This window comes from Columba livia, chromosome 20 (assembly GCF_036013475.1).
Source record: "Columba livia isolate bColLiv1 breed racing homer chromosome 20, bColLiv1.pat.W.v2, whole genome shotgun sequence".
NCBI lineage: Eukaryota > Metazoa > Chordata > Aves > Columbiformes > Columbidae > Columba > Columba livia.
The window spans coordinates 10,446,371-10,470,424 of record NC_088621.1 but is presented as its reverse complement, the minus strand read 5'-3'; the positions used below and the strand labels follow the sequence as shown (position 1 = coordinate 10,470,424).

General features: G+C 54.4%; 1 protein-coding gene across 14 annotated transcripts in view; it reads right to left on the bottom strand.

Moving 5' to 3' along the window:
- Positions 1 to 23,387, bottom strand: part of TSPOAP1 (TSPO associated protein 1) — a 74,401-nt gene extending 51,014 nt beyond the window's left edge. For 9 of the 14 annotated variants that reach the window (XM_065037310.1, XM_065037305.1, XM_065037311.1 and 6 more), the window contains exons 1-5: positions 22,697 to 23,386; positions 11,000 to 11,107; positions 9,205 to 9,333; positions 6,664 to 6,840; positions 3,187 to 3,456 (exon numbers count right to left, since the gene is read on the bottom strand). In XM_065037310.1, coding sequence (XP_064893382.1) covers positions 3,187 to 3,456; positions 6,664 to 6,840; positions 9,205 to 9,333; positions 11,000 to 11,107; positions 22,697 to 23,008 — 996 coding nt within the window. In that variant the 5' untranslated portion in view covers positions 23,009 to 23,386. Of the gene's footprint in view, positions 1 to 1,661; positions 1,683 to 2,328; positions 2,372 to 3,186; positions 3,457 to 6,663; positions 6,841 to 9,204; positions 9,334 to 10,999; positions 11,108 to 22,696 lie in introns of those variants that run through there. The other 5 variants (XM_065037313.1, XM_065037316.1, XM_065037318.1 and 2 more) reach the window with 5 other exon arrangements.
- Positions 23,388 to 24,054: the final 667 nt, after the last annotated feature.

The window sequence follows — 24,054 nt, the reverse complement described above, 5'->3', positions numbered from 1 at the left end:
ACACAACTGAAGGGGCAGCGGGACCGAGAAGTGGGAAACAGGAGGTTGTTTAAAAAGTCCCTGCTAAATTATAGTTTACCATTATAGAGATAAGCATCAACCCAAAACTCTAAATAAAGAAGGAGAGAAATCAGAAGGAGAACAGAGAAATGGGATTTTCCAAGGACACTCAGACGAAAAGCTTGATTGTTATACTCTGAGGAAGTTCTCGGAGAGCCGGGGAATACTGCACTGACGCACTGCGCCGGACAGCAGGACAGAAGAGCACAGTAATTTCTTTTAATGACGATAATTGTGATTATTGCCCTGAGCGCTGACTTCCCCCTCACCACAGCACCGCTGCGCCTGCGCAAACTCAGCCCGTTGAGCCCGGGCTGTTCTGCATCACAGGTTTATGTGAACAGAACAGCAACAGCCTCTGTGCTCCCCCTTCACTACTGCTGTTGGACTTAGTCGCTATTTATCAGCCAGAAAAATCTTTTGACAATGAGGACGCACTCTCCTGAATCACAGAAATAAAGAGCACCTATGAGAAAGACCATAATATATGTTCTTGTGTGCAGAATCTGCAGGGTCAGTTGAAAATCAAGGTATGGAAGGGCTGTCCAAAGAAGACAAAGGAAGAGGAGAGGGGGGAAAAAGAAGGTCTGTGCATCCCTCATCACCATGGAGGAATCTGGGGGCGAGGGGTCAGAAGGACAGAAACCTCAAACTGTGAAGAACAGAGCTGAGCATCTCTCTCAAACTGAACAGTCTAAAAGAACGACTGTAAAAGCCAACAAAATAAACAGTACTGAATCATCCAAATTACACAATATTCACTCAAAGGTTCAAAAAACCCCCTGTGGCATAAACCAAATCTCTCACTTCAGCAGTAACTGAACTGAGATGTGACAGGTGTCACTCCCCCGACAGCAGCCTCATACGAAATAACTGGAAGGTGGCAAATGTCAAGTTTTAAGAGTATTCCAAGTAGAAACCTGGGGAAACACAGACTAGTCCATCTGACACGTGTTCCAGGCTAACTGATAGAAACTGCAACAAAGGTTAGGCAGATACTTAAAAACAAAACCAAACAAACACATATTGGGAAAAAACCCCACACTCACAGAGCTACAAAGAGTTTTTCTAAAGGATTAGCAAGCAAACGGGTGGGTGAGATCCAGCAGGTTCTGTTGGTGCTCTCAACACATCCAGCTATGGTGCTCTGAGCTTCTGCAGACACTGACCCAGCACGGGATGAGGGTGAAGACCTCCTCTGGGTAAATAGCTGGTAAAAATGAGAGGGCTCAGAGGGGCAGCGGGAACCGTGCTCTCCGAGTACTGAGGTAGGAAAGAGACAAATGGTGAAAAGGGCCTCATGACACTGAGAGATTACAGAGGGCTGTCAGACAAATAATGGTGTAATAGAACCCAATGCTCATCCAAAAAGGCAAAGAGATCTATCGGGGAAACGGAGATGCAGCTTCATTATTCCACCATGTAAATCAATGACATAGTGTCTGGGGTACTGTGTGCAGCGCTGCTTCCCCCAACACAAAAAAACAAGAGAACATGCGCAAAGGAAGGAGGCAAAGATGAGTCACACTGAATAATGGAAGTGGCTAAAAAGAAACAACAACAACAAAAAGCAGCTGAAGAAGTGGGGCCTATAAACTCACAAGTGACTCGGAAAAGATGAACAAGGAATGAATACTCCTTACATCTTCCTTGAGAGGTGGGGAGCAACAAATGAGAGCAGCCGGCGGGAGTTGGGAAGGAAGACGAGTCCTCTCACAACCCACAGATGTGAAATTCTGCCCCGGGAGACGCGGGCACTGAGAACTTCGCAAAGAAACGGGGCGAACCCACCCGAGACAAACCCACCCGGCGCCAGCGGCCCCCGCGGTGCCGGCCCCGGCCGCGGGAACCCACGACCCGCCGGAGCCGGGGGCACCGGGCGGCGCGGCCCCGCCTCCCGCACCCCCCGCGGGCGGCCCCGAGGCCTCTCCGGCCCCTCACCCCGGCCCGGCCCCGGGGCGCCCCGCCGAAGCGCCCACCGGGACTGGCCCAGACCCCGCTCCCCACGGCGGGCTGAGCCCCCCGGCCTTTCCTCGGTGGCTTCGTCCTCCCTTGTGGAGGATTGCGGCGCTGAGGGGAAGCCCCGCTGCCCAACCCCGCGGGCAGTGGAGGCCCCGGCGGGCCTGGCCGGGGAGCGGCTCGGCCCCGCCGCGGGAGAGGCGCTGCCCGCGGGCCTCGGGCCCGTCCGCCCCGCTCCCCGACGGACGCGGCCCCGCCGCCGCCCCAGGCCCGGCCCGGCGAGGGGCCCGCGGGAGGGCCCGGCCTTACCTGCCGGCTGCGCGGCCGCCAGCGGGAGGCGGCGCCCTGGGGCGGCCCGGATCAGCCGGGCTGTACCACTGCGGCCGGGGGGCGGCCGGGCCCGGCCCGGCTCCTCTGCGCGGCCCTCGGGGTTCGCCCTGCGCGGAGCCGGGGGCGGCCCGGCGGTCACAGAGCAGCGGGTCTCCCCGCACCGTACCCGTCAGGGATTGCCGGTGTGGGTCTGGGGAAGGGCAGGCACTGTCACAGCACCAAGTGGCAGCCTTCAGAGCTTGGACACTACCCGGGCAGCCCACAAGTGCTCTCACTTCTTTCTTCCCCCGCCGCTATTTTCTCCTGCAAACGCAACGCAGAGGTTCAGATGCAGAAGAGCATCCCAGCCCTGGTGCTCAGGAATCTGCAGCACTCTGATCGTCCCGGCTGCACCTGAACGCACATCTGTCATGTTCTACAGCCCTTTTTTGTTGGGAAACACGAACCTCAAGGCATCAAGCCAGAGCTGCTTGAGTTTGTAGGCTTAAGAGGAATATTTTAGTTAAAGGAGGTAAGCGAACATGAAAAGCAGCAGCATTAGGATGCTGTGCCCATCGCTCACCTACAAGGAGCCAACATGCGAACGTCTGTAAACACCAAACCGTCTGTTTTCAGCAAATGAGGGCAGAACGAGGGGTTGCCTGATTTCCTAGACCGTGTCCCCCCTCACACTGTGGGACACGGTGCTTTACTCAGTCATTTCAGAAACAGCCCATCACCTGTTTGCAGGGGATGCAAACCACAGTGCGCACATGCTCCCAAGAAGTTTCCTAAGAACAGTAATTAATTGACTCATTAAACAGCACAACTTCCAGGGCACTGACGCGCTCATCTCACCTCCCTGCGTCCTTCCCCTCCCAGCGCGGGGTCCCCCAAACGAGCCTCCTTGGGTAGCGGTGACCCTTTGGTGCAGGTATTCAGCGTCAGTCCGAGCGGTCCCAAGCGTGCGGCAGCGCTTGGCAAAGAGCCGCCTGAGCTGCTCTTAGAGGAACGTAGAGACTCCTTGAAATTCTTCAGCGCGATCTGCCTCTGCAGCCGCAGCACCTCTCGCTGGGATTCCCGCAGCAGGCGATCGAACTCGATGACGTTCAGGCAGCGAGGGTCGTCCTGCGGGAAACGCAAACATTGTGTCGCTGACAGGCTCTAAAAGGTGGAACAACTCGGGGTAGTGATTGAACATGCAAACTCCAGAAGCCTTACTGAAGAGACACTGGTGAAAACCAGGTAATGTGGCACACAAGGATTCCTTCTTGTGTCTCCAAAGCATCAAAAGCTGACACTTTGCATCCCTTCTGCCAATATGCTATTCCTCCCGCAGATAAAAACTAGCCTGTGATGCTTCTGACTATCCCAGGGTCACCCACAGTGTGTGCTCTCTCAGCGCCTGCCAGCAGAGAGCGTGGCAGGATAAGACCATCTCATTTCCCAGCCAAACAAGAGCCTTGGCTGGTTTGCCTGCCTGGTGTGGGTGCTGGCACCCTCCGCAGCCCTAACGCTGGATAGGGCTTTAAATGCTGTAAAGGATGAAGAACATCTGGGACTTAATTCAGTTCCCACTCAGGATAATGTTTGGTTTTCAAACATTCTTGATTTCTAACCTCTTCAGAGACAGTGTGGGTGAGTCGGCCCCTATCTTTAGCACAACGGGTCACGCCCACCCACCCCAGACCCAAAACCAGCAGCTTTTCAAGGAAACCAGCGCAATTTTACTCTCACAAAAATGTTGAGAATATGTCACCAGCTTGTTTAATTCTTCAAAGGTTTTTCAGATTTCAGGAAGCTGAAGAAGCACGTACCTGCGTGTCCGTACACACGTACAAAAGCTGGTTATAAAAACCTGTCTTTGCAAACACGCTGCTGGAGGAGACATTGCTCATTCCCCTGGAAAGCTCCTAAGCCAGTGAATTCAATGCATGCTTCGTCTCCAGGACAGATTTAATCTGCTTCCCTGTTCACTTCTTATTCACCCTAAAAATAGTTTGGGATTTATAAATACAATTTGTGTAGAAAACCATGGTTACTCTCACGCTACAAGGGGGAAACTGAGGCAGCATTAGCGGGAACTGATTACAGATTCAAGACGTGAGCAGCTGGGCCTCCTCTGTGCCAGCCTCATGCTCAGGCTATCAGGATTGTGGTTCTTTAAAGAAAATCAGCTGTGACACTGTATAAAATCTCCCTTCCCCCACCAAAAAAAGAAGGCAGCTATTCCCAACAGACAGGCTGTGAAGCCTGGGGGAACAAGGGAACAGAGAAAAAGCTCAGTCCTCCACTCACGGTTTCTGTTCTACACGTCTCCTGCAGCTGCCTGGCTGTTCCCCGCAATCCCCCGCTTCCAAGAATCCAAGAAATTGCCGCCTGGTTTTAGCTGGAGCTGGGCTTAGGTTGGAAGCCCATCACCAGAGTACGATCGCAGGAAATCATTTTATCCTATCCTAAGAGCCTTGACTTTGCGAAACAAGGGCAGTGGTTTCGCAGCCCAGCGTGCAGGGTGTCCGTCCTGCCGCTGGAAAGGAACTAATTAGATCCATTTCGTAGCTACTGAAATATGTGTGCTGATTTAAATGCCCTGCATTAAAATTGATTTGGTTACAAACTCTGAGCCTGCACATAATATCTCTGCATATAAACCCCTTCATTGGCATAATGCATTTTGCATGCTGCAGACAGATTAGGTCAATTTTGAATTTTAACTAGCTGGCAATTAAAATTTAATGAGCAGCTTGCTTGGAAGAGAAATGGGAAAACCAAGATCAGGCAGAATGATTTCCTCTCTTCTCTGAGGATTCCCTGCTCCTGTATCGATGCTCCCAGTTACTGGTGCCTCGGCAGCAACGCATTCTCACCTCCGAGCCAGCGTGGTCACCCATGCCCTAGGAAAGCAGCAGCCGAATTCCTGAGGACTGCACCCATGTGTGTTTCCCCGGCCAGCAGTGAGTCTTGCTCACCCGCCTTTGTCACATTCCTCAACAATTTGTCACTCCCCTGTCCCTGGCAGATTCAGGTTGCCCAGCACACTCTGCCAGGAAAATCAGGCTGCTCTGGAAGGGGTCTGTTCCACTTCTGTGGGGTTTGCAGTGAGAAATCAAGGGGACAGGAAGGGAATCTCTTCTTGGTGACACCATGGAGCACAGTCAGACCTGGATAATCTCCTGTGATTTAATGTCAGAAGGGATCAGTGGGGCAGCTCCGTACAAACAGCAAACACCCGATTGTTCTTGTCTTGGCGAGATCTGCGATAGGGAAAGACTGAGAGTCTACCTTCAAACCCATAGTTAAAATGAACATGTGACAAGCCAAAAATAAAGCTGCTTTCAGCGAGGAAGTATTTGTCACCTAAATATCATGTAAGTAGGGTAGGTAGAAATGTGAGTATTCATTCAGCTCAGCTGGACGCAGGAACATGAGGTTGCACTTGGCCACATCTGCATTAGCGAAACAGGGAATACAGAGCAAGCCCAAGCATTACTAAGCTTCTCATGAGAGTTTATCAACTGACCTAAACTGAAAGCATCCAGCTCATGACCAAAAGATGTACCTGATTTGCCTGGAACAGGTTGCTTTAGTCACCTTGAGTGGGAGTCCTTTCACCTGGCCTCAGGTGTCTGGTCCTGTCAGCCTCAGTGTGAATAAGCAGTGCTTTGAAGGAGCGACGCATCCCACCACTTTTAGACAACTGTCTCGGGATGAGCTGAATTATCCCTTTTATCCCATCATGGATAATGGCAAGTTCTGTGCTGGTGCTGAGGGGAACACAGGTCACCAGCCTGGGTGCAGGCACCAGCATTTAGATGGTTTCATGAACACCCACCCCTGTCTAACGATTTGTACCCTCAGTCCCAGGCACACAAGGATCACAAGTCATCACCAGCACGGTGGCTGTGAGCACTCAGAAAGCTGCAGCTTGGGATAGACTGCTTCTTGAGAACACGCTTAGCTGGTTTACTTTTTAAAGAAACACTTTAAAAGGAGATCCTGCTTCTGCATCTTTCTTGAAGCTCAGCACTGTGAAAAGTCATCCTGTATTTGTGGCTTCTCGGGGATTTCCAGTGGTGAGTCTTAGTCGCTGCTGCAAATGGCAGCTCAGCCCCCTGAATTCACAGAGGGACAACCAGGGTGTCCCCCAACCACCTGTGCTGGAGGGGCCTGGACACCGACTCTGCCACACACTCACCCAATGTCCCCCAGACAGCTCCCACACCAAATGCCCTCTGTTTTCAGTCTGCACTTGGGACTGACTGCCCTGGAGCCTGGTTCCCATCACTGTGGTCACTTGTCCCCAGCCACTGAGTGATGTCCAAGAAAGAGTCTCACCTTCCCTGCACTGAGTTTAGCCTGCAGCTCCCGGCACTCCTGCTGCAGAGCTTCAATCTGCTTGTCTTTCGCCAGGAGAGCACTGGCTTGCTCGGTCAGGTCCTTGGCACGCTGGCGGGCAAATGCTTTTTTACACAGCTCCAGGCTGGGGCCCTTCAGAGGCACCGGAGCAGTTACCTGCAAGGGAGAAAGACATATGAATTGGTGTTCATTAACCATCACCCCAACAGCTCCAAAGGACAGACAGACAGAGGAGCATGACAGATGTACAGAAAAGTGAGAGGAAAAAAAAAGGAGGCTGAAGGGAGACCTGATCTCTGAACTGCCTGAAAGGAGCTTGGAGCCAGGGGGGGTTGGGCTCTGCTCCCCAGGAACAAGCGCCAGGAGCAGAGGAAACGGCCTCAAGTTGCGCCAGGGGAGGGTGAGGTTGGATGTGGGGAACAATTTCTTCCCCAAAGGGCTGTGGGGCATTGGAACAGGCTGCCCAGGGCAGTGCTGGAGTCACCATCCCTGGAGGGCTGGACAGATGGAGATGAGGTTCTCAGGACATGGGGCAGTGCCAGGGGTGGGTTATGGCTGGACTCGATGAGCTTGAGGGTCTCCTCCAACTAAAAGGATTCTGTGATTCTGTGAAAGAGGAAGGGCTGGATGGAGAAGTGGATGGGAGAAGAGGTGGGAAGGAGAAGGTGCTCAGCAGATGAGGCCAATGGGTGGAGTCAGCACAGGGGCTGCAGGCAGGGCAGCAGTGCGTGGAGAGAGGAGAAAAACAGGATGAAGGCAGAAAGGTGGGAGAAGGCAGCAGAGAAGAGGACGATGGCAGGAAAGGTAAGCATGGATGCAAAGATGGAGGTGGCCAACCAAGGAAGAGAAATGGAGCTTCTAGTTGAAGATATCCCTGCCCACCACAGGGAGGTTGGACATGATGACCTTTGAAGGTCCCTTCCAACCCAAACTATCCTGTGACTCAATGATTCTGTGGGTTTCCAGGCAGCAGCAAAGAGGGCTTCAGCATGGATAGGTGGAAGATACAGGCAAAGGGGGAGGCAAGAGAGAGCCCAGCAAGGGCCAGCAGGGAGGACTGGGAGATGTTCAGCAGGAGAAGCAGTTCAGCTTCATCTGCCCCCTGCATGAGCCTCCGCCCCTGGGCACCTTCTGCTGTTGGGAGACCTGGACCAGCTTAGGAGCCCAGCATGTCGGTTCTCCCAGGGCTTACACAGGTCTTCAACTGTCACCACCCCAAAATTTCACTGAGGAAAAAATAAAACAGCATTTGTATCGTTGCTGAAGGGTCTGCATAGTTGTTGGATGTATATCAAAAGATTTCTCTTAACATGGTGTCTGACAGTCCATATGGCAGCAGCTGTTGCCCTGCAAGTACCAAAACCCCATGACAGACGGACAGAGCGGTGCCGGGGGACAGAGAGGGTGGGCAGTGCCAGGAAAACCCCTTCCTGCTCTTCAGCAAAGCTTTCGCTTCCTCCTTTCTATCCTAATGGGCTTAAACTCTACCAGGGGAAATTTAGGCTGGATATTAGAAAGCAATTCTTTACAGAGAGAGTGGTCAGGCATTGGAATGGCTGCCCAGGGAGGTAGTGGACTCGCCGTCCCTGGAGGTTTTTAAACTGAGATTGGACATGGCACTCAGTGCCATGATCTAGTAAACGGACTAGAGTTGGACCAAGGGTTGGACTGGATGATCTCTGAGGTCTTTTCCAACCCAGTCGATTCTGTGATTCTGTGATTCTGTGATTCTGTGAATTCCCCATCACAATCCCTGGGTTCCTTCCAACAGAAGGAAAGTTTTCCCTTACTCTGCTGCAACTGACCTTTAAGAAGTTCATACAAATGCTTGTCTCGAAGATCCCCCATCCTACAACCATCTCCTACGAGTCCTGCACCCTGACAGATACTAAAGGGTTTGCAACAAACTGCTGATGGGCTGGAGAAAGCAAAACCCATGCAGCTTGCACAGCAAAGGCAAGCAAGGTGTGGATGGGGCTGAGCAGTGTCTCTCACCCCTTCCTGTTTTTCTTTACCACACTCCTTTTCTTCTTCAAATACTTCCTGTTTCTTTTCAGTGAAGTCAGATGAATTACTTTCACGTCTTGCCCAGGGAAAGCTGAGCCTTAAACTAACACCTTAAGGTAGGGCAGCATGTTTCCAGTGAAAAACCAAGCAGGAGGAAATTAGAATCATAGAATAGAATCATAGAATCATTTTGGTTCAAAGAGACTATTAAGATCGAGTCCAACCATAATCTAAATCTAGCACTAAACCGTGTCCCTAAGAACCTCATCTACACATGTGTTAAACCCCTCCAGGGACGGTGACTCCATCCATTGCTCATAGCCAGGTCCCCAGGCAAGAGCAGAAGGATCTGCTGATGGCTGGGTTTCATGATTCTTGCCCTGCTGCTGATGTGCAAAGCGTGTTTGCTGTAGGTTTAAGAAAAATTGAAAGAAAAGGCCTTTCTAGCTCAATAGAAGTAGCAAGGGAGACGTCCTGGTGATGCTCTCCAGCCCAGCTCCCAGCAGCACTCACCACTTTGAGGTTCGCCTCCTGGAGTTTCCGCGCTCTCTCCTCCAGGCGCTTGGCGATCACCGCCAGCTCCGCGTTCTTCCTCTTCAGGTGCTTCACCTTCTCCTCTGTCTGGGGGAAACAGCTCCTGCGCTGGATAACAGAAGGAGAGGGTCAAGCTGAAGCCCCCGCTCAGCTCAAAGCTGCATGTCGGGGGTGCTGGAGCACACAAGGTCCGTCCCAAGCCCTGGCCGACCCGTTCAGTGCCCACAGGGCTTTCCCCAGCCAGGGCTTGACCTGTTCTCCTACCACTGTGCCAACCATTAAACACCAATGTCTGCTCTTGTTGCCTCTGCAGTCCCTGAAACCTGTGTTTATCCTGGTATTTTTGTTAATGTCACCCTTGCTCCCATGAGATGCCCCTCACCCTACCCCGGGCCATCCCACCTGGTCCCTCTCCATCCACAACACCCTTGCCGGCTGGGTCCTGGTGCGTTTCCAGCACCAGTCTGTCCTTCCCGCTCACCCTTTGGCCTTTCTCTTCCAAAGTCTTCCCAGTTTATTTCCCCAGGGTTATAGGACTCAACACATTGCTGAGTATTTGTGCTGCGCCACTGCTGAAAGCTTTGCCATCGTCCTTTTTCTCATGACACTGAAGCATGAGTTGGGGGGGACAGCGAGAAAGCAGCAAAGGATTTTATTGTGTTTGCAAAGCAAATTTCCTTTTTCTTCCTATTGATTCTGTTAGCTCTTAATCCCCTTTTATTTGTTATCTGTCCGTTTCAATAAGCCGCCACTTGCCGATGGCTCGTTCTCCCAAGGTTGTATCCAGATGTGTTGTGCTGTCTTTTCACATCAGCAAAAATGTCAAGTCAGCTGATCCTTCCAATTATTTTCCTCCCTGCCCCTGTGAGATGTCACCACGAGCACCTGCTGTTCTCTGCTTCATCCAGCAGACCAAGGCTGGGTTTTGGGAGTAAGATTTTGTGAGAGCTTACACAATAGTGCTCTGCCAAAATCCAGATGACTGAGAAGAGGTGACCCCCCTGCCCCAGCATGCACGTCATACTGGATTTATGCTTTTAGCATAAGAAAATGATCTAAAATATGTGTTTTGAATTTGGTTCTCTAGATCTGAGATGCGAAGCAAACAGATTTTGAGGGGCCCATGGTGGCCACGTCCCCATGCCATGGGGCTGCATGAGGGCTGATGCTCTCCAGGGAGGATGCAGGAGGGGAACGTCCCCTCTTCGTATTCCCCGGGGGTCCCTGCCCAACATGGGAAGGGGACAGAATGGGCAGCCCAGGCTGTAGCAGCCTGGTGGGTTTTGGGTGCTGGGGGGGTGCTGAGGTCCTGGGGGAGCAGGGGGCAGTGCTGCACCATCACCCAGCATCAGGGCCGAGTGAATCAGTGCTTCTGCTTTTCCAGTTAAAGAGGAAATGAGAGCGACTTCCCCTCCCCTCCCCTGCCATCAGCTCACCGCTGCCCTTCTCTCTGCCAGCTCTCCTGGGCAGCTGCCTTAAAGCCTCTTGTGGCTTCCAGTGAGCAAGGAGCACCAGAGAAACGTGGCAGAGAGGGAGCAGAGGGTCCCAACTGTGCTCAGCATCACGAGGAAGGGGTCCTGCTAGAGCCAGGGGACCCAAAGCAGCCAGACCCTCTTTCCCCATGGCCCTGCTACGATCCCATGTGCCAGCAACCCTGGGAGTTGGCAGCAGGCAACACCTCACCCCGTCCGGGTCTCCCTCCCCACAAAGCCCGAGCGGGCAGCCAGACCAGCCCCCGGCCAGGGTGCAGGATGCAGCTGCGTCCTCTGCTCACCAGCAAGTTGTTCTCCTCGGCCAGGCTGGAGCAGCGGTGCCGCAGGTCCTCCAGCGCGCTCAGGAGCTTCGTGTTCTGGCTCACGAGGAAGCCGTAGTCAGCCTCGCTCTGCAAAACAGTGCGGGAGAGGCAAAGCAGGGCCGAGGGAAGATGGACCAAGCTGCACACCCCTGCGGAAGCCCAGCCTGGCAGGACCGGGTGCTGCAGCGAAGGGCCAGAGTGGAATGTGGAGGCTCATTTCGGGAGGATGTGAGGGGCTGTGTGTCCTTTGGGGGACAAGTGGCCTTCAGGGCTGGGCTACATCACCTGTGGCTGACAGCTACCGTCTCATAGCTTTAAGGATGTTTTCAACTTGCCCAGACCCCATGTCATCATCAAGCACTTGCATTTTGCCACGGTACCATCTAAACCAGCTCAAGAGCCAGCAAGAGCACAAGCTGGGACAGCCCAGACACGTGCGCTGCTCCCCACAGCTCAGGGACCACGTGGCTTTCAGAAATGAGAGCTCCTCGTCCACCCCCCATGCCAGTTCCCCAGTTCGGCCCAGGAGCCACATCCCAGGCTCTGCCCTCTCTGTGTCGGCCTCAGCTCTGTGAGAAGGCAGCATGCCGGATTTCTTTGCAAAACACCACCTTAATTTTGTCACATCAAACGCAGCAGCAGCTCTGCCGGGAGCTGTATATATAGCTTTGTGGTTACAGCTTCCTGCTCAGCGCCGCTCGCCGCAGGCTCGCTGCCGAAGCAGGCTCCCATGAAGTATTTTTGTGTGTTAGCAAAGCGCGTAGCCAAGTGATTGCTTCACAGCTGCCATATGGCAGCAACGAGCCGCACATCTCGGCAAGAGCGGGCCAGATGTTTTCCCAGCAGCCGGGACCCGCTCCCAGCACCCAGCAAGTCTTTGCTGGTGCTGCTGAACAACCGTGACCTTCCTGCTGCACAGCTCGGCTTCTGCAGTTTGCAAGCCAGGGCTACAAGTGGAATGTCCCTTGGCTTTCTTATAAATGCAGTTTGCAAGTCAAGGCTGTAAATGTAATGTCCCTTGGCTACCAAATAAATTCTGCCCAAGCTTTCTCAGTTGCAAGAAGTCAAACAGGCGGCTCACAGCACTCAGACTGTGGGGAAGCCTGAAACTGGCTAAAACTCATTACACTTTTGATCATTACTATAATTTGGCTTCTCATTTGTGGCCATTGGAGCAAAAGGGCAGGAGGCCAGAGCCACAAAGGCCACCCCATTGAATCCCCCAGTGTGGCTGCCTGCACCAGGCTCTCCCAGCCTCTCACACCTACATGGAAATGCCCTGGCAGGGTAAGGAGGGAAAACACGACTCAAATAGACTGAAAACCAGAAATTACCAGCTAGTCCTCCCTGCTGGCCTCACACAGTGTCCCCGGGTCCCACCAGCCCTCTAAGCCACCAAGAGGGGACATGAGGTGCCACAAGCTGACAGGCCTGTGGCAGAGTGGTTTGCAGGTGTCCCCCTTGCAGAAGTCCCAGGGTTTGAGAAAGCTGGAGTGAAATGCCCCATGGAAAAAGAGTGCACTGCTTTCCACTTGCGAGAAAGAAAAAATATATTTGTTTGCTTCTATTCCTTTTTTTTTCCTCCCCATGGCACACAGCACAGTTACTGCAGCAGCCCCCGTGCATCTGGGTGTCCTCTCCTGCTCTCCAGCGGCTCAGGGCTGCTCCAAGTGGGGTCAGGCCAGGCCCAGGAACCAGGAGCTTCCCAAATTCAGTGGCCTGGGGGAGCCAAGAAGCTCCCCTGGGAGCTGAGCGCCCTGTCCGGAGCAGCGCTCTGGGCCAGACACCCAGTACCAGATCCCGGGGCATCGGTCCCATCCCTGCTGCTTTAGGGACAGTGAGATGCCCCGAGATGATTTCCCTATTGCCAGCTCCAGAACAGCAAAGCACGTCCTTGGGTGGGACACCCATGTGGGGGAGGCTGTGGGTGCTGGTGGGGGACACAGCAGGGGGGTGCTGGTGTGGGGGGACACAGCAGGGGGGGTGCATGGTGGGAGGATCCCACCAGCACCTCCTTTGCCATGCGTGGCAGCGCCTTGGGCTGGTTCACTGCCACCATCCCCAGAGCCAAGCAGACAGCCCCTGGGATGGAGTCAAAATACATTATTTCCATCTTCTTGACGCTGACAAGAGGCCTCGAGCTGCTTGTCTGTGCTGGCTTGCACTGAGACAGGCTGAGCAAACCCAGCCAGCGAGCTCTGCCTTGGGACGGGACCTCGGGAGCTTCTGCGGAGGAGCTGATGTGCTCCTGCCTCTCCCTGCCAGGCAGCCACCGCTTTCCTGTGGGGTACAATTAGCACTTCTAGCATGGCAGCGGGATCTTTCGGGGACCTACATCCAAATTTCTGTATTTGAAACCCACTTTCTGTAGCTGTAAAACAACATGAAGATCGGGGTGGGATGCAAAGGCTCACAGCCACTCACACTCGTCCTATGGGGCTGTCCCCACTTCGGCTCAGGTTTTGTGCCACACTCCAGACCCTATGATGCTGGGTTGTCTCTTAGACCATGCAGAGACCTTCCCAGTTCCCGGGGGGCTGCAGGACCTCCAGGCAAGGTTGCTGTGGGGCAGCAGAGCGTGACCATGCGCTCCAGGCCAGGCCGGGCGCTCAGCCAAACCTCTCCCAGCACATCCCCACAGCTCCTTGGGGCTCTGCCTGGACAGGCACAAGGGACATCTGCAGCGAGGCAACGTGGAGGCAGGAGGTCCCTGCCGTGCCAGGACGTCTGTCCTCGCTGCCCAGGAAAGCTTTGCCAAACCTTCCCCCTGGTGCTGAGCCAGCGCCGCCTGCGCCAGCTGAACCCTCCTGCAAGACCACGTAGAGCCTGGAACCGAAGGACCGTCTAGACGTCATCCCACACTCATTAAACATTCATTTCCTATAATGAAATAGCTTTTAATTTATTAACCGCTCCGCCGTTCCTCAGGGTTCCTGTGGTGTGCGGAGCAGCCTCGCTGCAGGGCTTGCTCATGGCCCCGTGGACAGTGCTTTTCAAAGGGAGCTGAGGGAATCCTCGGGGAGAAGAGGCTCAGGGGCTCCCTCTGAAGCGACTTGTCTTGATAAAGACACACAGAAGTGCCGCAGGAGCCGCAATCCAAAAGCATCCCTTGGTCGGGGAGGTTTTCAGGGAGCTGGAGCTGGCAGGAGGCGAGGCAGAGCTGGGACTGCGGAGCAGCAGGGGGGTCTCCGGGCTGTCACGTCCCCTGGTGCAGGAGCATCCCCAGCTGCTAAAATATTAACCCAAGTGACATGTTCTCTGGCCTTGGGGGAAATTTTCTAAAACCAGAGCAAGGCAGAAGAGCAGCAGGGATGCTGAGGGGAGAACAGACCACAGCTCCTTGTGCAGCCTGCACACAGCTTTGAAGCCTCCTGTTAGAGGGAAATCATCGTCACCTGTCACCTCTTTTGGCAGGTAGAACACAAAATACAGTTTCTTCAGGATGCATTATGAATGAGCCAACAAAGAAAAGCCTCAGCACGGCAGGTGCAAGAAAACTGCTGCTTTTTCACTCAAAAACTTCAAAAAGCAATGGAGAGCTGCAGCAGCTTTTGCAGGGAGAGGTGCCCAGCCAGGCTGCTAAATGGGTCACGCAGTTAAAATCCCCCTGAAACACCCAGCATCCAGCGCTGTCTTTAAAGTCCTGCGGAAAACTTGCAGGAAGCCATTTGGGGGACAGTAAATCAAGCGGCGGCGAGGACGACAGCGGCTGCTCTGCAATGCGGCTCCGGCTGCCGGTGCCTCGCGGCACGGCCTGGCACGGACCAGCCGGCAGGGTTCCCCACGCCAGCCCCGGGAACGTGCCAAACGTTCAGCCCAGCCTTGTTTTAAAACCCCTGCAGGGAGCCAGACGGGGAACAGGAATTTACCAGGTGGCCCCATGAGCGGGTGGTCTCCGGTGGCCTTTGGAAACAGACGGTCTCATGGCTGATTTTAAAACATATACAATTTCAGGGTGTAAAAAACACATCTACTTTCAAAACGTCCCTGCAGTGACTTCCCCGTGTCCAGCAGATATGGGTCCAGGTTTGCTTTGCAAAAGCCATCTCTGAAAACCAAACCCCTTTGCAGGTGCTTTGCAGACCTATTTCCCAGGTGAAACTACCCCAGCTCTCTGCTACCCTGGAATTATTAGCCCCACCACATCTTCATTTGAAATCACCAAGCTCCACCATGTCAAAGCCATTTAGCTGTTCATTCCAGCTGACTGTGGTAATTAGTTTCCTTAACTTCTCAATCCTTGCCACTTGGAGATGAAACCTGTCATTGCCAATCAATTTTCTTCCCTCCAGTTTCAAGGCAATCGGCTCCCTCACAGAACCAAGTTATTTTCCATCGTCTGCTCTTTGCAGTGGCCTCGCTGCGTGTCAAAACCAAGACAAAAATAGCATCCCCTCCTGTTCGGTCAGTGAGTGAGCACAAAACCCGCTGCCGGCACAGCCAGGATGGCTCACGCTGCATCGAGCATCGTCCCAGCGGGGGCACGGGGATATTCTTGTTAAAGGTACAGGAGAAGTACGAGACGCTCCTGGTCGCGGTTATTCTGCCATCCTTGGACAGGCAGCCTGTGTCTCACAGCACTTGTTCTACTTCCTTCATTTTGCGCCAGGTTCCTGGTTTCAGACACAAACTTCTCTGTTCTCCATTGGTTTGACGGCACTTCCCCGGCAGCTCCTCACCCCGCGCGTCGCCAGCTCCCATTTCCATGAGTCAGCGCTTGCTCCCGCTGCACGTCCCTCCTCCAGCCCAACTACTCGCCCGTATTTATGCGATTTCCTCGTTTATCTGATTGTTATCACCACATGTAACAAACTCACGGAAGAAAAAAATCCGTCCAAGGCTTTTAACTTCAAACATACTGCCTCCAGCATGGGGAGTGCTGGAGCCACAAATCGCAAGATATTAAGAGAATATTCAGGGGAACGTTCACTAGAGATTTGCTCTTTCTTACACTTTCCCCATGCGTTCCCTCCTGCGCACCCTCTGACCACTGCCAGCTCTTCACACGTTCCTCACAGTGTGTTTAAAATTAGACAGCAGCTAAAATTGGAATCTCACAAATTCGTGTCCTCTGTATCTTTAAAGCCTTTTAGGAAAGCACCATCATTGGTCCTGGGAAAACAAACTCAGCCACTCCAGGAGAAAAATCACCTCAGGAGCTGTGGCTCGGCTGCCCTGCGGTGAGCTCAGCTTCTCCAGCCTCCCCAGCCAGGGAGAAGTCAATGTTCCTGCAAAACTGAGACAAGGAGTGTGAGGGCAAAATAAAGTCTCAGGGCGATGCAGAGGGTCAGCTCTGCAAAACCCACTGCAGCCGGGGCCAGTGCACCACAATTGATCACATTTAGCAGCAAATCCAAAACTCAAGAGGTTTTGCAAGCAGATGAGAAAAAAATGACACTGAAATACCACATGGCTGCTGAAAGGCAGCTCTGAACCGCTCCTGATGTACTGCACACGTTTCTTCACCTTTCGCAACCAGACATAAAATAGGGCAGTCGGTTGAGGGGAATGGAGGATTTCGAGAAACCCTTTTGTTTTTTCCTTTCCCCCAAGGCCAGCCAGTCCCTGTGCTGCAGAGACCTGGGACGGACCCATGGGGACAAGGTCCTGAGCAGGGTGCTCGGGGTGCAGCTGCTCGTCTGGCTGAGCGGCCGCTGGCACCGTCAGTCCCAGGTTTGCTCCTCGTCCTGCTCTCCGGCGTGGGACAGAGCCCTGTACCCATTGCTCCTTCCAGCTTCTGCTTGGCGAGGTGCGGGTGGCCCCGGACAGGCTTTCCCCAGCCGTGACCTGACCTCTCTCCACGTCAAACACAAGTTTTGTTTTGCACACCCAAGATGTACACAGCCAGAAACCACGGCTGATGGTTGCTGGGGTATGATCCAGCTTGACCTGCAGCGCAGGGCTGTGCAAAGTGAGATCACCGAGTACAACAACATTGTCACCTTCCTGCCCTTGGGTCGCTCGGTGACCCATGGGCATCCCTCACCTTGTCAGAAGGATGTCTGCATTTCAGAGGAGGAGAAACATGTACAAAGCCTGTTCTACCAACTAGCATTTAACACTGGTGTACAAGCTTCTCCCCTTTCTCTCATCACCCTTCAGAAAGATTTGTCCCAGCCGCAGGACTGTGCTCTGTCCCCACCACGGCCAGGGGACACCGACAGCATCTCTGTTTCATCGCACAGGTTGGGAATGTGTGAAAGCCAGGCTATATCCCACAAAACCTAGTTCAGTTGTAAAATTCAGGTGCCAAGACAGCCAAGCTACCTTTTTCCACCATTGCAGATTTTTCTAGGTGCTGCTGAGCAAGCCATTGAACGTGCAGAGCAGCAGGCTCAACCAACAGTGTTTCCACTAGAAAAAAAGAAGCAAAACGTAGAGGAAGTGGGAAGTAAATGTGTTAACATGGTCAGCACAGACACAGAAAGACTTTGCAACCCCTGCTTCTTGCGTACTCATGTGCGTTGCCAGTTGTTTGAGCTAAAACATGGGTCTTGGCTTCCTACAGAAATTTTGGGGGGGTTTTGTTGTTTAGCTGTGAGCAACGTTCAGCCTAAAGCTCCCAGCACTGCGGGCTCAGGCCCAGACAGTCCCAAGGTCTTTGTGGAGCATCTGGACTCTTTTTGGATGCCACATACCCGATAATTCTATTTTGTAAACACCAAAAAAAAACCCTGGAGAAGAATGATAATATTTAGCACTTTGCAGGTTTGGTATTTTGACGGCTAGAGCAGGGACAACTGTTCTCTGTCTGAAATCTCATCCTTCTTGTAACAGATACTCTAATCCAAAGAAACACTTCCTAGAACAGTGTGAGCCTTTGGTCCTGCTTTCACTGAGCAGAGAGACCGGATTCCTTTCCACGTCCAGCTGTGGGGAGGCAGATGTGCTCTTCCACCTCGGGAGGCACATCATGCAACTGGAGCAGCAGGTTTTATATGCACAGCTCGGTTTTTGCCCAGATATCTGCTCCACAGTTCTCCCCAACCTGTTCCTGTTTTCCAGATTACTTGCAGTTTCCCACGGGCCAGGAGCACCTTTTCTGCTTGGGTCACATTGCCTTAAAACCTGTTGTAGTTGTCCAGGCTCTGGCATGTCGGGAAAGGTGTTTATTGCCTCTCTCAGTAAAGCAAGAACTGATTTGGAGAAAGTATAGGATTTTGTCCTGCTCTGAGAAGCCCCAAATCTCCAATGGGCTTACCAAGTAACGAAGAGACGGAGAGGAAAAAGTCATCCCTTGCACCACTCACAAGAGCCAGAGGTGCTGCTTGGTGGTCAACGTGGAAATGTCAACAGCAAGAGCAGCAGAAGACTTACGAGCTGCTGCCCAAAAGGGTGTTTTCCCAGAAGCGCTGTGCAGATGGCCGGGATGCAGCAGGAGCAGGGCAGCAGGGCACGGCCGTTCCTGCTCGTGTTCGTCCAGCAGGAAGGAAGAACACAGCCACCGGACGCCCAAAGCAAGGGAACAAAGATGTTGCCGTGTCCCCTCGCCGAGAATTTAGAGATGGTGAAATAAGAAAGCTGCTGAGGCAGAAAATCACGGTGCAGTCATGCCCAGCCCAACATGGCCAACCCCAAAACCTGTTGGTCACCCCCAGTCCAGAGGAGCCAAGGACACGGTGAGGAGGCAATGGCTAGTGTCCCTCATCCTCCACGTCCCACACAAGTGACCTGGCCAAGCCATTTGGACATGTATTTGTACAGAGAGTATGAGCTTACTTAGAAAGACAGTTGAAACAAAAGCTACTGTCCCCTTCATACAACCTCGCTTTGCCTTTTCTCCCATTCATTCCTACGAAAGAAGTCGCGCTGTCTCTCCGCGGCAGGCAGCTCTCCGAGGTTGGCCGTACATCCACAGTGCTTGCAGATAACCGCACCAAGTCATCTGCATGAGGCTGAGCATTGCCAAGACAAGAGAAATTAATGCACTTGGATTTTGAGCAAGATGGAGTATGATCCTTTTTGTAATTGGGATTGCGGGAAATGGTGTCTGTAACAGCAAGAACTGGCTTCACTACCCAGGAAGACCTTCCCACCCTACTGCCATCTTTTATTCTGCTGACCTACCCTTTCTAGTCAAGGGTACAGCTCTACACACCCTCAGACATTAAATGGATAGTTTACCATCTTTGCCAACAGAAAATTTGAAGCTCTCGAAATGCCGTGAATTCCTGCAAAAGGCGCAGAGCTTACGGTTAAACGCAGTTTGTCATGAACACTTGACATGGAGGATCTCTACCAGCATTTTATAATTCTCACTGTGTCTGTGCTTTGTGTTATTAAGCCCCACTGAGAGCAAAAGGTTCTTTTGTGGGTATTTAAATTCCTGCTGACTGGGGGGCTCCTTGGTTTAAGCATCTTCAGTTGGGCTTTACAGGTTTTTTTAATATTCTCAGCTCCATACGCCCTCAAGGGAAGCTGAGGATTGGCTTTGAAGAAATGCAGATCCAAAGCAACCCCTTGAGAGCGAGGAGCAGTCACGAGAGCCGGCTCTGAGCACCCTCGCTGTGGCGGTTCATGGGGTGCCCGAGCAGGGACAGGAGCTCGTCCCTTCTGTAGGTGCAGCTGGGGAGGTTGGGGGTCGAGCAATCTGGGAAGGGAAGGATGCAGGGAACACGCAGAAGGCGAATGACCCCCCTTTTCTCTCCTCTACCAATTCAGGGCACGAGGAGAGAGCCAGCGCTTCAGCAACCAAACCATCCCAAGTTTACCGGGCCAAAGCAGATCCCACCGGAGCAACATCCCATAAGAGACGCAGACAACTGAACTCTTGTGGGAAGTGCTCTAAAATCCATCTGACACCATTATGGGAACTTGCCAATTTCCAGCCAGACTGTATCTGTGCCACTTTAACCCAATTTGTCCTACACAGAAGACGTTTTTCTCCTTCTCTGATATTTATTATTATGACTGGGATCCTACACCTGCAGTACCTGCAGATTCTCAGCAGGAAACTGTTTTCTTACCTCCCGTGTCCACGCAGAAATTTTGGAAAGCAAGACTAGAGTGATTTCAAAGGCCCAAGGCCAAGAAAAGGTTCATGAGAGCAAGCCCCCAGTGAGCATTAGTAACGTGGTGGGACACACGTCTGTGTGTTACTCTGCAGAGGAGCCGGGTGATCCTGCGGTGCACGGCAGGATGCAGACACACAGCAAACGGATGGGAAAACATGGGCATGAGTCACAACAAGGGAAATTCCCACCAGACCTATGGAGAACATTCTTCTCCATGAGAGCGCTGCAGCTTCGGGACAGGGTTAGAGAGGTGGTGGGATGCCAGCCCTCGGAGATATTCAACGCTTGCCTGGATAGATGCTGAGCAACCTCTGCCAGCTCTGAAGCCAGCTCTGCTCGGGGCAGGGGGCTCCAAGAGTGTCCCCCAAGCCACCTCCATGACTCCAGAGGTCCCTTGGCAGCCCCCAAATGGGAGAAGGGCAACAGCTCTTTGCCCTCGTCATGCGGGAGAGACCTGAGCAAGAAAGCTGAGATTAACTTGACCTATGGACAGTCTTAACATCTGCCCACAGATTGACCCTGAGGGGATGGCAGAGCAATAGTGGCAGAAGCCGGGATGCAGGGCAAGAGCTTCCTCATAAAATCAACATCTCTAATGAACTCTGTCAGCCATCAGCCCTCAGGAGGCTCTTCCCCACACCAGGAGATCACTCCCTGAGGCAGCTGTCCTGTTTGCACAATGCAGCACTGACATCCCAAGGACAGATGTCCTAAAGGAAGCCCAGCTCCAGCAGCAGGACACGCTGCATCCGTAGTGCTAGTCCCAGCCTGGCCAGGAGGAGCCACGCTTTTGGAGATGCTCCGTGTCCCCATGTCCCCAGCTGTGACACAGCACCTTGCTCCCTAGGAAGCGGGTTCGAGGATGCGGCTTCCACAGCCCAGCAGCACCAGCACTTGCTCTGCCAGGGACAGCAGTGCTGAGCTCCCTCCTGGGTCTGAGCTGGGAGACTTTCACATCACTGAAGACATTGACTTCAAGGAGGAAATGCTGATTATTTTTCTTTCAGAAAAGGACAAGTTAGCCTTTCTGGGGGTCAACATACTGCCAGTACCACCACGTAACATCACGGCACTACCACAGTACATCAAGTACCACCATGGTACTGCCCCAGTATACTAGCACTGTGGTGATATTACCATGGTGCCGCCACAGCCCCATGGGAGTGGGAAGGGAAACGTTAGTTGCCCACCAAGCCAGGAGCCTCCAGGATCATGGGAAAACACTCAAAACAGCCCAAAGTCCAAGGGAAACTGGATGGCAGGTGCCCAAAACAAGCAGGGTCTTCACCCCCTCCACCATCACCCATGCTCACAGCTGGTGCAGGAGGGACCCACTGCAGGGGTCAGCCCGAGCTGGGTGCACGGGCCCACCCCCCAGGGTGCTGGATCACCCACAAACCCCCTTTGCACCAGCCACTTGCCCCCCGCCCCTCCAGCCTTCCCACCCACGCTCCCCCACCACAACACAGTGCCTTCCTGCTCCCTTGCCAGCCGGCTCTCCCCAAGGCACAGAAGACAGTAAGTTTGGCACAACTGATTTGACTCTTGGGAGGAACAGAGAAGGGGGGGTGGGAGCAGAAATCCTTCGCACTCTGCTGCCCCATTTTTGGCTGGGGTGCTTCTGGAGCAGCCAGGGGCTGTGGTCAGAGGCAGACTGAGGACTGGGTGGTTAAATGTGGCCGTTCCCTAAGCATCATGACAAACAACCCTTCAAAAAATACCCATAAGAAACTCTTTGAATAAAACCATTTTCTCTCTCAATGGGTTTCCAGCAACACCATTTCTCCTGCAAGCCCGTCCAGGCTGCTCCCCAGCCGGGCTCAGGAGCACAGCGCAGGCTTGGCTCAAAAACCTCCTGCTAAACCCCGAGCAGCTCTGCTCAGCCCTTCTCCCCCATCCTCAAGAAGAACAGTCTGAGAGCTTATTCCTCCCCTATTTTAAAAGCACCGCAGAGCTACCCCAGGGGATCCCAGGAACATGGCTGTTTTTACCCATGGGAAGGGAAGGCAAGCTGGCCCAAACAGGACGAGCTGATGAACTTCTGTGGCCTGAATCAAGGTGATGAGACTCTGGGGGAGCCTTTTGGGCTGTTTTTAGCGATGCTGCAAGGGGACGGGCATTGTATTGCCTTGAGGTACCCTGATGCTGTCTGCAGGGATGAGGTTCCCCTCGAGCACAGGTGCCCCAAGCCCTCCCAGGCTACCCCGAGTGGAGAGGGGCTGCTCTGGAAGGGGGTGGCAGTGAATCCTGTCCCGGTCACTACCTGCAGAGCCACTGATGCTGCTGGAGCGAGGAGATGCCGCAGGGACAGCTCAGCCTTTGCTGTGTCTGCACCAGGTGGGCTCTGCCCAGTGCTGGCCCTGTCAGCGCTCCAGTGAGACCCCCCACCAGCTCCGGCACCGGCCAGGGGAGAGACAGCTGGAAATGCCCATGGAAGGGCAGCAAAGGCAGCAGCTCCTTCTCTCGCATGCGGGTGTGTGGCAGCGGCTCTGGCAGCTCCCAGCCCCATGGGGAAGGTTTTGTGGGTGGCTCAGGCACCGCGAAGTGAAGCTGCTCCCCACCCCCGTCTTGTACCAAGGTGACATCCCCAAACGCTTTTCTCCCCACAACACGCACCGCTGCACCCCGCCTGCCAGCAATACCCCCCCGGGAGCCGCCTTACCTGGTGAGGTCTGTCCATTCGGTTCCATCCCAGCCCTTCTATCGTTCGCAGCGGCCTAATGAGCTCCGGCACAGAGCGAACCCGCTGGGGGTCTGGAGGGGGACAGCGGAGGGTGCCTGGGGACTCTTCCTGGGGCTGGGGTGCTCCGGTCCCCTCCAGCCCCGTGGACAGCTGGTGGCTCGTCGTGTCACCGTCAGCCCCCACGCCTTCACGCGTGTCCGTGTCCGGGCAGGCGGAGGCCGCCGGGACGGTATCGCTGTGTCCCGCTGCCGCCGGCTCCGCGCCGGGGACCCCCCGCTCCGGCTGCTCCATGGCTGGGGCAGGGCGCTGGGCTCAGCCGCTGCCGGCGAGGGCTGCCCCTGGCTCCGGGAGCCGCCACGGAAACCCCGAAGGCATCAGAGCCGCGGCGGCGGGAGCAGCCCGGGCCGCGCTCCCTCCCGGCGGGGACGGAGGCGGCGGCAGCAGCAGCATCTCTGCGCCGGGGGAGGCTCCATCCCCGCCTGGATCCGCCGGCTCGGCCCCCCCCGCACACCGTACAAAGGCTGCTGCCCTCAGCCCCCCGCCGCCCCCGGCCCCATCGCCCGCCCGGCCCGGGATGACGCAGCGGCGGGGCCGGGGGAGCCGCCAGCCCCTCACCGCGGCTCCGGGCAGCCCCCGCCGCAGACGCTGCCCAGTCATCAATATGAAGCCAGGCTCCGCACCCCGGGGGGGGCCGCGCCGCGCCCCCGGGCCGCCAATAGCGGCGGCTCCGCCGGTTTCCATGGCAATGGTGCGGGAATGGGGTTTGCTGCCTATTGATGCGGCAGCGGACAGGAGAGGTGGGAAGCGGTCGGGCTGTCCCCCCACATCACATCACCCCTCTGCACTCCGGGGTCGGTGTCCCTCAGAGCCCCCCAGCCCGCTGGAATGAAGGGTTTGGGGACAGCAAGTCAGCTCCCGGGAAAGCCAGTGGGTTTTCCCCCTTCCCTCCCGCTCTGATGAGCCATGGGCACAAGAAGGGGCAGCTCAGCTCTGCCTGGGGATGCTCACACACCTTCCCTCTGGGAGAGCAGAACCTCAGCCTGCATCAACACCAAAACACAGGCTGGGCCCTGCCTGCACCATGCCCAGGGCATGGGCTGCCGTGGGCAAGAGGTGGAGGGTGGTGTGAGCACAGCAGGAGGTGGGGGGGTTGATTTGATGTGGGGAGACAGGAGTTAGCAGCATTAATGGTGTGGCAAAGCAGGCACTGCCATCTCTGAGCACACACAGGCACACAGCGGGCAGACGTGTGCTCTGCCTCTCTCTGCCTGCTCCCCGCCTTGCTGTGCCTTTGATAGATCACCTCATTCATCAGGCTGTGCGGCATTAGCGATGCT